General features: G+C 34.5%; 1 protein-coding gene across 1 annotated transcript in view; it reads right to left on the reverse strand.

Annotated features, from left to right (window-relative positions):
• The window catches only part of map3k1 (mitogen-activated protein kinase kinase kinase 1, E3 ubiquitin protein ligase), a 97,660-nt gene that overhangs the window by 36,472 nt on the left and 49,174 nt on the right, over positions 1–12,014 (reverse strand). Inside the window, exons 3-8 of the mRNA XM_073829292.1 lie at positions 9,835–10,047; positions 8,552–8,746; positions 5,607–5,723; positions 5,371–5,519; positions 5,063–5,184; positions 1,164–1,245 (exon numbers count right to left, since the gene is read on the reverse strand). Of these exons, the coding sequence (XP_073685393.1) occupies positions 1,164–1,245; positions 5,063–5,184; positions 5,371–5,519; positions 5,607–5,723; positions 8,552–8,746; positions 9,835–10,047 (878 nt within the window). The remainder of the gene's footprint in view (positions 1–1,163; positions 1,246–5,062; positions 5,185–5,370; positions 5,520–5,606; positions 5,724–8,551; positions 8,747–9,834; positions 10,048–12,014) is intronic.

Raw genomic sequence — 12,014 nt, forward strand, 5'->3', positions numbered from 1 at the left:
ACTATACATATATCAAAATGTAATTTTTGATTAGTAACATGCATTGTTAAGAACTTCATTTGGACAACTTTAAAGATGATTTTCTCAGTATTTTGATTTTTTTGCACCCTCAGATTTTCAAATAGATGTATCTCGGCCAAATATTGTCATATCCTAACAAACCATATATCAATAGAAAGCTTATTGAGCTTTCATATGATGTATACATCTCAGTTTTGTAAAATTTAACCTTATGACTGGTTTTGTGGTCCAGGGTCACATATAGATAAATTATACATCGAATCGTATTAAAGCAACTGTATTAAAGTTCTTCAGTCAAGAGCAGTGAGTGGATTTCTCTTTGTGTTTAGTTTTATTAGCCTACCATCACCCAAAAAGGACAATTCTGTCATCATTTACTCACTCTGAAGTTTTTTAAAACACATGTTGAACATAAAACTTATTTTGAAGAATGTGGGCAACAAAACAGTTACTTAATCTTTTATTTATTTTTCCCCACTGACTTTGATAGTGACTACTATTTGACCAGCTACTGTTATCCACATTCTTCAAAATATCTTCTTTTGTGTTCAGTACAAGAAAAAAATGAATATAGGTTTGGGACAACAAGTGAGTGCGTAAATATTTGGGTGTACTGTCCCTTTAATGCCAATCAGCAGCATGTTTAGTTCTGTCGCTTTAAGAGCTGCACGCATCTAATATACAGGTGCACATCCGTTTCTCTCTCAGCTGTTTACTCTCACTTTAGACATAACCAACTGTGTTTATATGCAATCCTTGTGTTTTTTGACTGTATTAGCGAATCAGATGCGAAAGATGGCTTAGTCCAGTAATCAGGCGCTGTTTGACAGGCTTTTAGCGCTCATGAAGCATGTCTGAACAGCACACAAACTAAATAACGTTATTTAACCGGCAAGGCTTTAAAGCACATGCAAATAATAAACTTTTGTGATTGTGAATAAGTGCCGTGTCCTATGAGTGAATGTATTTTGTGTTGTACAGTATATTGAGAGGGAGGCACTACTACGATCGTGGAGACATTTTAATCATCCACGATCAAAAATCATCATATCGCACACATCTATCTGTAACTATAGCTTTCAACTTCAGAAAGGAAATTTAAACACAATCTGTTTCAATTCTCCACATTTCTGAATCTTTACCTGTAGAAATCATGAGACTTCCACTTGGCTCGACACAGAGGGCAGATTAACGGATCGTGATTTCTCCGGCACTCCTCAGCCCCTGAAAAACAAACAAGATACAAGAGATTAGGGGTGTAACGGTTCTCTGTAAAAATCTAACCGTGTCGTTCTCCACCCACGGGTTTGGCACACACTTGCAACGGGATCCAACTTAAATCTGACAATACATCTGTAATATGGTTTGTTAAAAATAACACACAAAACATACAGAGTTCAGCTAATGTATGTTTCTGTCGATAGATGCACATTTTGCCTTCACTGCAAAAAAATGCTTTTCTTACTTAGACTTTTTTGTCTTGTTTCCAGCCAAAATATCTAAGAATTCTTAAATCAAGAATCTAGATGAGTAAAAAATTGTCTTGTTTTCAGAAAAAAAAGCAAGTCAAAATTAAGTGCGTTTTTGCTTGAAACAAGCTAAATAATCTGCCAATGGTGTAAGAAAAATAATCTTGTTTTCTGTTTGAAATAATATATTTTTGCTTACCCCATTGGCAGATTATTTAGCTTGTTCGAAGCAAAAACTCACTTCATTTTGACTTGTTTTTTTTTTTTTGTTTTTTTTTTTTTGAAAACAAGAAAATAATATATACTTGTCTAGAAAATCCTTCTTGATTAAATAATTTGTAGATATTTTGGCTGGAAACAAGACAAAAAAAATCAAAGTAAGAAAATCATTTTTTGCAGTGTGGCCAACATTTCCAGCCCTTTGTAAAAAAGGCTTTCCCTCCTGTGATGTAGACAGTCAATACTAGATTCTGTGACCATTTGAAATACCAAACCAGGTGAAGTGGGATCATTTGGGATATAAGCACTGATAATGTATTCCCAATTCATTACAACAACAGTGCTGAACAAAAAAGTGAACAAACCAGTCACTCTTTGTTTAACCTATCTCTATCTGCTCTATCTGTGTTTAACTTTAACCTAAACTTATTTGAGCCTTGCCATTGTCTTAAAGTAACTTCACATTTTTAGTATTAATCAAAAAACTAAAGACAAGCAAATCACTCACTGCTTTTGATTGAATGGCTTTTGTAACTTTAATAATGATTAATATTTAATTTATACAGTTAAATATGCAATCTTATTTTACATTTGACTACTCTATTCAATTTCTGTACCAAAAAAGTGACCTTAGACCTACCTAAAAACCTGAAAAGCTACTTTTTTTGTATCTTTGCTCTATTGTATTTATTTGTGCTGTTGCTTGTAGTTAGATTATCTGTTCTTGTTTTATTTTTATTTGACAGTATAACTCTTATTCTGTAAACATAGCACATACCGAACAGTACCGAAACCATGGCTCTAAAACAGTGACACAACCTAAACGATGGGCTAGAAATGAGTCAAGGATGAGCATTCAACAACACAACTAGTCAGACTTCAAATCATTTGTGCGCACTGTGAGCAATTACATGCAATCTTTCTTTTGTGGGGATTAGGACAGTTTCGTGCAAAATTTTTAGTTTATTTCCCGCAATAAGGTCTACTAGGGTGGGACTAGTTTTCTCGAAAGTTAGTGAAATTTGTTTTACAGACGTACTTTGATTTTTAATCCTGTCAGATTCTACCAAGCCTTTGTAAAAATTCCAGAGCAAATCACCTAGTTTTTAATAGTCCTTTAAAATATCTAATCCTGTCTGAGTGTGAATGTCTGTGATTACTGATAATGTATTACCCCAACACTACCATTTGCACACTAATCATCCGCAAACCGCACCTTTTAATACCCGAACAGAATTGTAACGCAAATGTCACTTGGAAAACTAGTCAGGTTTGAACACAGCTTTTGTTGAATAGCTGTTGGCTACACTTGGTAATTCAAGGGTGTATTCAGACAGGAATAACTTTTGAATTAGCATTTTGTTAAATTGTCGGTCTGTATAATCATGCAATTTTGTGTTTTGATGTTTTTTAAGATCTTTAAAGATTTTTAAACTGGCCTAGGAGGAGAACATATGAAGAGGTCTATCATATTGAAAAATAAATAAACATTTAACATTTTTGAAACTTAAAAATATCTTCCAAAGCCTTTATATTTGACAACATCTTGATACTTATACTGCTGCACTGCAATTATTTTCTTAGTATTTTTGAATAGTACATTTTTGTAGAATAAATACCGTATCTAAACATTATTGAATCAAGATGCATTTACTTAACAAGTAAAATTACTTAAGATGTTGTATCATCAAAAAAAAAAAAAATTGGTTAGTTTTTGCTTGAAACAAGCTAAAATATCTGCCACTGGAGCAAAAAAAATAAAAAAATAAAAATTCAAATTCAAAGGCTAAACAAGATTACTTTTCTTGCCCCATTGGCAGATATTTTTGATCTGTTCTTTTTTTTTTTTTTTACAGATTATTTGCTCAGCCCCTTGTCATCCAAGGTGTTCATGTCTTTCTTTAAGTCGTAAAGAAATAATGTTTTTTGAGAAAAACGTTTCAGGATTTCTCTCCATATAATGGACTTCTATGGTGCCCCTGAGGTTGAACTTCCAAAATGCAGTTTAAATGCAGCTTCAAAGGACTCTAAATGATCCCAGACGAGGAAGAAGGGTCTGATCCAGTGAAACGATTGGTTATTTAAAAAAAAAAAAAAAACAAAAAAAAAACACACATTTATATACTTTTTAACCTTAAATGCACGTCTTGTCTAGCTCTGCATGTAATCTGTGTATTCCGGTTCAAGACAGTTAGGGTATGTCGAAAAAATCACTGTTTTACCTTTATTTGTAAAGGGTGATGACCTTTGCATGTTCACTTTGTAAACACTGGGTCGGTACTTCTGCAGATCATTTTGCTAGATAAGACCCTACTTCCACAGCTGGGATCGTTTAGAGCCCTTTGAAGCTGCATTTAAACTGCATTTTGGAAGTTCAAACTCAGAGGCACCATAGAAGTCCTGAAGAGAAATCCTGGAATGTTTTCCTCAAAAAACAATTGAAGAAAGACTTGAACATCTCTGATGACAAGGGGGTGAGTAAATTATCTGTTAATTTTTGTTCTGGAAGTGAACTTCTCCTTTAAATCATTTTACTTGTCAAGTAAATTCATCTTAATTCAAGAATGTTTAGATATTTATGATAGAAAACAAGACAAAAATTGTGTGGTTGGAAATAGTTTGGAGGGTCCTTACTTAAAAAAAGGAGCTCAGAATATCAATTCAAACTGAAACTGAGCTCAAATTTAGGCTTTTAAGCCAAATAAACACTTGCTTTTTACGTTTTTTAATTAAAGTTTCACAAACTTTTAGGACAAACGACTTGATTCTGAAAATGTGTTTTGCATATCCTTGATGTGCACTGCAAAAAATGCTTTTCTTACTTAGATTTTTTTGCCTTGTTTCCAGCCAAAATATCAAAACATTCTTAAATCAAGAAGGATTTTCTAGACGAGTAAAAATGGTCTTGTTTTCAGAAAAAACAAGTCAAAATTAAGTGCGTTTTTGCTTGAAACAAGCAAAAAAAATCTGCCAATGGGGTAAGAAAAATAATCTTATTTCAAACAGAAAACAATATTAAATTTCTTACCAATTAGCAGATTATTTTGCTTGTTTTAAGCAAAAACTCACTTAATGTTCACTTGTTTTTTTTTCTCTAAAAACTCATCTAGAAAATCCTTCTTTGATTTAAGATTTTTTAGATTATTTGGCTGGAAACAAGGCAAAAAAAAAAAAAAAATCAAAGTAAGAAAATTATTTTTTGCAGTGTGGCCAACATTTCCAGCCCTTTGTAAAAAAGGCTCTCCCTCCTCGTGATGTAGACAGTCAATAGTTTCTGTGACCATTTGAAATCCCAAACGAGGCGAGGTGGGATCATTTGGGATATAAGCACTGATATTTTTCTTGCTACTTACATATAGACATGCAGTGATGGTGGAGTTTGTTTCTGCAGCCCTCTTCACACACCGTCAGACTTTCCTCATCTAGCATGTCCAACAGACATATAGGGCACATCTGCTCCTCCTCATCCTTCATACTGTTCACAGGAGTAGACACACATGCACAGCTTTAAAAAAGTTACTAAGACACGAGGGCTTTGACAGTCTAAATATACTTTGCTTCAAAAAGAGTCATATGATGTGGATGTGTTCCTTGAAATATTGAGATAAGAATGAGCTGTACAAAGATAACAAGATAAGAGGGTCTCTCAAGCTTTACAAACCTGCTTTCATTGCTGGATGGGGAGGCACTGGAGGTACATGAGGTGTGAGAATTGGACATTCGAGACACAAACTTCTGGATGGTGCTGCGTGAGGGAGCTTTAATGCGCGAGCTGCGCCGATTGTGGTACTTCTGAAACAAGCTCTCCACCTGAATGAAATCACACCAACAGTGTGCACTGAGTTTGTGCAATGGCACAGAGCTTGTTGTGTTTGGGTTGCTTTAGTGTCACCTCACCTCAAAGTTCTTGAGAGTCTTGCGCCACAGCAGAGGGTCTGACGGCTCCAGCTGGAAGACTCTGAGCATCACGAAGAGCACGTGGATGCAGAACGTCCCTCGGCCACAGCTACACGTCTGCTCAACATAACGGAAACAGCATTATAAAAAACTAAAGATTTTATTAGTGACACAATTGTGTTAAAGCATACATAATACAGTGCGTGCAGAATTATTAGGCAAGTTGATATTCTGGTCATAAGCACATTTTACCAATTCCAAACTACATTAATCTTAATAACTACTATTGATTTTGTATTTAATCATTTTTAAGTGAAACTGTCAATGCAGGCTGGAATGGAAACAGTGTTGTTTTTGACAACCATCTTAGATTTAGTCTTAGTCTTTTGGACTAAAATGGTTATTAGTTTTAGTCAAATTTTAGTCACTTCTATATGTGATAGTTTTAGTCCAATTTTAGTCGACGAAAAGTCAAGAAGGTTTTAGTCTAGTTTTAGTCGACGAAAAGTCAAAAAGGTTTTAGTCTAGTTTTAGTCGACGAAAAGTCAAGAAGGTTTTAGTCTAGTTTTAGTCGACGAAAAGTCAAAAAGGTTTTAGTCTAGTTTTAGTCGACGAAAAGTCAAGAAGGTTTTAGTCTAGTTTTAGTCGACGAAAAGTCAAAAAGGTTTTAGTCTAGTTTTAGTCAAAAAAAGGGGAAAAAGTAGTCTTTTAACAAATTAATGTAGGTCAGTTAGTATTTTGCTGTTGGGTAGTGTCACTTATAAGTTGTGAAAATAGCAGATCTATAGTTCAACACAATGTGAGCTTCCAGATCAACTATTTTCACCAATAATTACAATAATGAAGGAATGTTTTAGAACATAAAAGACAAACAAGGATGGAATGCTAAACCGGCTTGCCATACTAGTATAGCAAAGAGCATTTAATGCTAAAACGGCTTGCCATAGCGGCAGGTACTTTTTTCGGTTGTAATTGGCATGCACAATAAGCAGAAATGTCATGCATTTTAAACGTCTGACGGACCACCCACTAACATTTTCGTCTATTCTCGTCTCGTCAACGAAAACTCACACACGTCTCGTCATGTTTTAGTCATCAACGAGCCATTTTTATCTCGTCATCGTCTCGTTTTCGTCATGGAAAAAAGTGGCGTCAACGAAATGATTTCGTCATCGTCATCGTTGACGAAAACAACACTGAATGGAAATACTCCTTATATTCAGGTGTGTTTTCTTTTTACAGATTAAAAAAAGCCAAAAAAAGAGATAGTGGAGACTAAATGGTTCCTGATAGTTTCACACCTAATTCTTCACCTTAATCCTTAATTTTGTGTCTTTTCTTCTCCACCTGTTTTTTTCTGACCATTCTGACCCAATGAGCATTTCAATGCCCAATGGTCATGCCTTAACTTAGCAAATTCTATTATTGCATTAGTATTGCATTCTTCTCATGGGCATTTAATCCTTTTTGACTTTTAGTCTGAGTTAAATATTTTTTTGCCTCATTTTATCTGTAAAAGAAAACAAGCCTAATAATTCTGCACATCTGAATACAAGACGTTTTTCACTTCCAGCCTTCATGGACAATTATAACTTTAAAATGATTAAATACTAAATGAATAGTAGTTATTAAGATTGATGTGGTTTGGACTTGGTAAAATGTGCTTGGAAAAAATTATGACCACAATATCAACTTGCCTAATAAATATGCACACACTGTGTATTCGACATAGCTTTCATTACAACAGCAGCATTTGTATATAATTTTTTTTTTTCTGAATAGCTAGTTTGCTTTACAGAAATCAGGATGTTTAAATATGAAATGCTCATTTTTTCACTACTGTACTTACATTTAATGACACTATAATATGTGACCCTGGAGCACAAAACCAGTCTTAAGTAGCACTGGTATGTTTGTAGCAATAGCCAACAATACATTGTGTGGGTCAAAATTATCAATTTTTCTTTTATGCCAAAAAATCAATAGGATATTAAGTAAAGATCATGTTCCATAAAGATATTTTGTAAATTTCCTACCGTAAACATATGAAAACTTAATTTTTGATTAGTAATATACATTTGGACAACTTTAAAGGTGATTTTCTCAATATTTAGATTTTTTTTTTTTTTGCATCCTCAGATTCCAGATTTTCAAATAGTTGTATCTTGGCCAAACCATAGATCAAATGGAAAGCTTATCTTTTCAGCTTTCAGATGATGTATAAATCTCAATTACAAAAAACTGATCCTTATGACTGGTTTTGTGGGTTTCTGTAGATTTAATGACTAAACTGAATGGAACATAATGTCAATACAGTCTCTTAATGTAAATGTCTTGCATAAGCAACCCTTCAAAGCTTAATAAAAAAAAACTTTAAATAGATCTCCATTTTTTTGTTTTCCAGTGCAAATGTCTAAAGATTCTTAAACCAAGATGCATTTATTTGAGAAGCAAAATGACAAATGTTTTCCGAGAAAATGATCCAAATGAAGCAAGTTTGTTTAACACAAGAACAACAGGCTCGATTCTAAAGAAAAACAAATCTTCATTCCCTACTGACAGATGTTTACTCTTGTTTTAAGTATTAACAAACTTAATTTTGTTCAGTTTCTAGGAAAACAAGACTTTACATCTTCATTCTGATTCTTAAGTAAATGTCTCTTGACTTCATTTTTTTTTTTTTTTTCTAGTTCAGACATTGAGGAAGATAATCATATTCATAAATTTAGGATTTTTCTGCTCTGATTTCAGACCTTTTTAGGACTTAATTTGATGAAGGGCACATAAAGACTTTCTAAAACCTTTTTAAGACTGCAGAAACTGTTTATACTTGACTGCTGTAAAAGACAACAGATTTCCTAGCGGTTTTAGTGTCTTCACATAATTTCAACACATCAAAATCATATTTATTCGCCAAATGGCATGCATGGCTTGTATTAGCGCACCTGTGGACCAATGAACACCCGGAATTTGTTGTCAGGACTGTCTCCGCCAATCAAGAATGAGTTAGGTCCTATCTGCTGCAGCAGGTAGAGGCGGGCTCTCATGACCTTGTTGACCCTGCGGTTGGTCTCCTCTGGACTATATGGGGAAAAGCCATCAGGGGAGGGAGCTCTTCTAGGGGGCGTCACCCTTCCGCTCTGAAACCACACATTTAAACCAACACATCAGCTCCAAAGTAAAACAGATTTTCAGACCTTTAAACGATTAGTTTACTTTCATAACAAAAATTTACAGAAAATGTACTCACCCCCTTGTCATCCAAGATGTTCATGTCTTTCTTTCTTTAGTCATGAAGAAATAGTTTTTTGAGGAAAACATTTTAGGATTTCTCTTCATATATTGGATATGTATGATGCCCCCAAGTTTGAACTTCAAAATGCAGTTTTAATGCAGCTTCAAAAGGCTTATCTTATTTTCTAAACAAACTGACAATTTATATATTTTTAACCTCAAATGCTCATCTTGTCTCTGCATTGCATACTCTGTGTGATCCGGGTCAAGACAGTTAGGGTATGTCGAAAAACTCCCATCTCATTTTCTTCCCTTAACTTCAAAATCATCCCACATTGCCACGGAAGTACCGACCCAGTGTTTACAAAGTGAGCATACAAAGAACAGCAAACGCCCTTTACAAAAAAAAAGGTAAAACAGCATTTTAGGATGATTTTGAAGTTAAAGACGAAAACTAAATGAGACATACCCTAACTGTATTGACCTGAATTACACAGTCTACACATGTGCATCGCAGAGACAAGACAAGACGAGCATTTGAGGTTAAAAAAGTATATAAATTGTCAATTTGTTTTGAAAATAACCAATCGTTTCGCTAGATAAGACCCTTCTTCCTCGACTGGGATCAGCTTTTTAAAGCACTTTAAGCTGCATTTTGGAAGTTCAAACTCAGGGGCACCATTGAAGTCCACTATATGGAGAGAAATCCTGAAACGTTTTCCTCAAAAAACTATTTCTTTACGACTGAAGAAAGAAAGACAAACATCTTGGATGACAAGGGGGTGAGTACATTGTCTGTAATTTTTTGTTCTGGAAGTGAACTTACAAAACTGAACTTGGATATTGAACTGACTCAAGATGTGATATAGCCAAATCAAACTCATTTCATAACTTAATTTTGTAGCATCCACACTGAACTAAATGTAATCTTGGATCTAAAGTGATTTGTGCTGAATAAGACGCCACCAGATGACATCAAATGTGATAAACTCACAGGCACTGGGGATCCTCTCCGTCTGCGCAGACCAGGAGAATCAGGCTTTCCATTGGTCTTAGGGGAGGACGATGAGGAGGAGGAAGAGGCAGCTGAGAAAGAGGAAGGTCCAGGTGAAGGGCTGCGATGGCCTCTGGTTTGAGAGGAAGATGAGCTGTGACTGTCGCTTCCGGCCTCAGTGCCGTCTGGTCTCAGAGGAATGGGCTTCACCACCTGAGATACAATGATTTTTTTTTTTAAAAATCACTTAAAAAACAAAAGCCATTTCCATCCTGTTTCCTGTGCCTCCATTTGCCTTTTTATTTTGTCATATCAGCTAATATCTGAACAGATGACAGATGTCAGTTTAAAAGCCTTCTTGTTAATATTTTGTATTACTATAAATTATTTCCAGGGAGACAAAAAACATTACAGTCTAATTACAGTGAAACTGCAGCGGAGCGTTGAGGCAGACATTGTGAAGTCTGTCAACAGAGTCGATTGTTCTGATGGTTATGTAAGGAAGGCATGCTGAGCCGTTCCACTTCAGAAGTTCTTACTTCCTGTTTCTTAGTCCAAATATTTTTCAACTATGTTTTGGCAACAGGGCATGTGATTCAATGATTTAACCATTAACCGTAGTTAACAATAGTTAACTAGAATATTAATCCAGTGATTTAGTTGTTAAAGGGATAGTTCACCCAAAAATGAAAATTCTGTCATTCTCGTCCTCATGTTATAAGACCTTCTTCATCTTCGGAACACAAAGATATTTTTGATGAAATCCAAGAGCTTTCTGAAAGCACACACGTGTCATGGTACTCTCGTGAATTGCAGCGGAAGAGGAAAACATTGGAAATTTAGTTATTTTATTCGTGCACAAAAAGGTAGATTTATAATATTACGGTTGAACCACTGCTGTCACCTGGACTACTTTAACGATGACCTTACTAACTTTCTAGGCCTAGGAACATTTCAGTTGCATTGCTGTCTATGCAGCTCTCAGATTTCATTAAAACTCATAAAACGAAGGTTTTATGGGTTTGGAACGACATGAGGGTGAGGAATTAATGACAGAATTTTTATTTTCGGGTGAACGATCCCTTTACCAGTAGTATTGTAGAAAATCAGTAATGGCATCTGAATAAAATGGAAGAGAAAGGTGACCCTTTTCTAATTAGAAATGTAAGAAAAAAAAGGACACCTCATTATTTAACCTATTTAATTTGTAGTGAACTATATATATATATATATATATATATATATAGTATTTGAATAACTAACCCTTATAGTCTGTTTGTGTCTGGGCTTGTTTATTTATTTATTTTAATGACTTTCTGCACTTGCTGTACTATATACTTCAGTGTGGTAAAAGTACTACAATTTATTATACTAGTCATTTTATAATAAATCGATAAAGCAAGACAGACGGCAACCAATGGTTGATCCTCTGCTGCCATCTTCTGGTTATAAGGGTAATTTCATGTCATTTTCATCTTAAAAACACATTTTCCCTGAAGAATTTTTTTTCCATATTGTCTTTATGAATGAAAAAAAAAAACTTAGTGAATTTTATTGCACAGCTGTTGAGTTGAAAAATAATAAAGGCTTGAAAATATTACAAGATTTAAAAAATGTGTTCATGACTATGAAGGCAAGTTACTAATTATCAAGAATTACTGATTATAATACTGATTATCATGATTAAGATGTTCTTGAAGAGAAGTATGGCTAGCTAGCTAACGTTAGCCTAAACACGTTATGATAGTGTTTAGCTGTCAGCATTTAAATGTCCAACTATGCAGGGATTACTGCTGGGATTACCAGGCTCAACATTTACATGATATGTTGTTAAATAATATGAAACTGAACTTTCATGCCGCTATCATTATTTACGATGTTGCAATTATTATTTGTCTCAGTTTCTGATAAGAACGAGGCAGTAGAGGAGTCTCAAGAGTGTCCACCTATATATAGCACATATAAAATGAGCTTCAGCGGACGTTTACGAGCTGCTTATCATTATGCAGAAGTTCTAAAGAACGCTTCATGCATTTGGTCAAATTATGATTAGACTGGTAATTTAGTAAAATTAGTAAAAAAAAGATTACATTTTTTTTTTTTAAATAGCATCCCTAAAATAGAATCCTGTTTCTAGGCCAGAACTGTTATTTAATTTCTTGTAGCATTAGAGAAAACAA

The sequence above is a fragment of the Garra rufa genome, chromosome 23 (genome assembly GCF_049309525.1).
Source record: "Garra rufa chromosome 23, GarRuf1.0, whole genome shotgun sequence".
Lineage (NCBI taxonomy): Eukaryota > Metazoa > Chordata > Actinopteri > Cypriniformes > Cyprinidae > Garra > Garra rufa.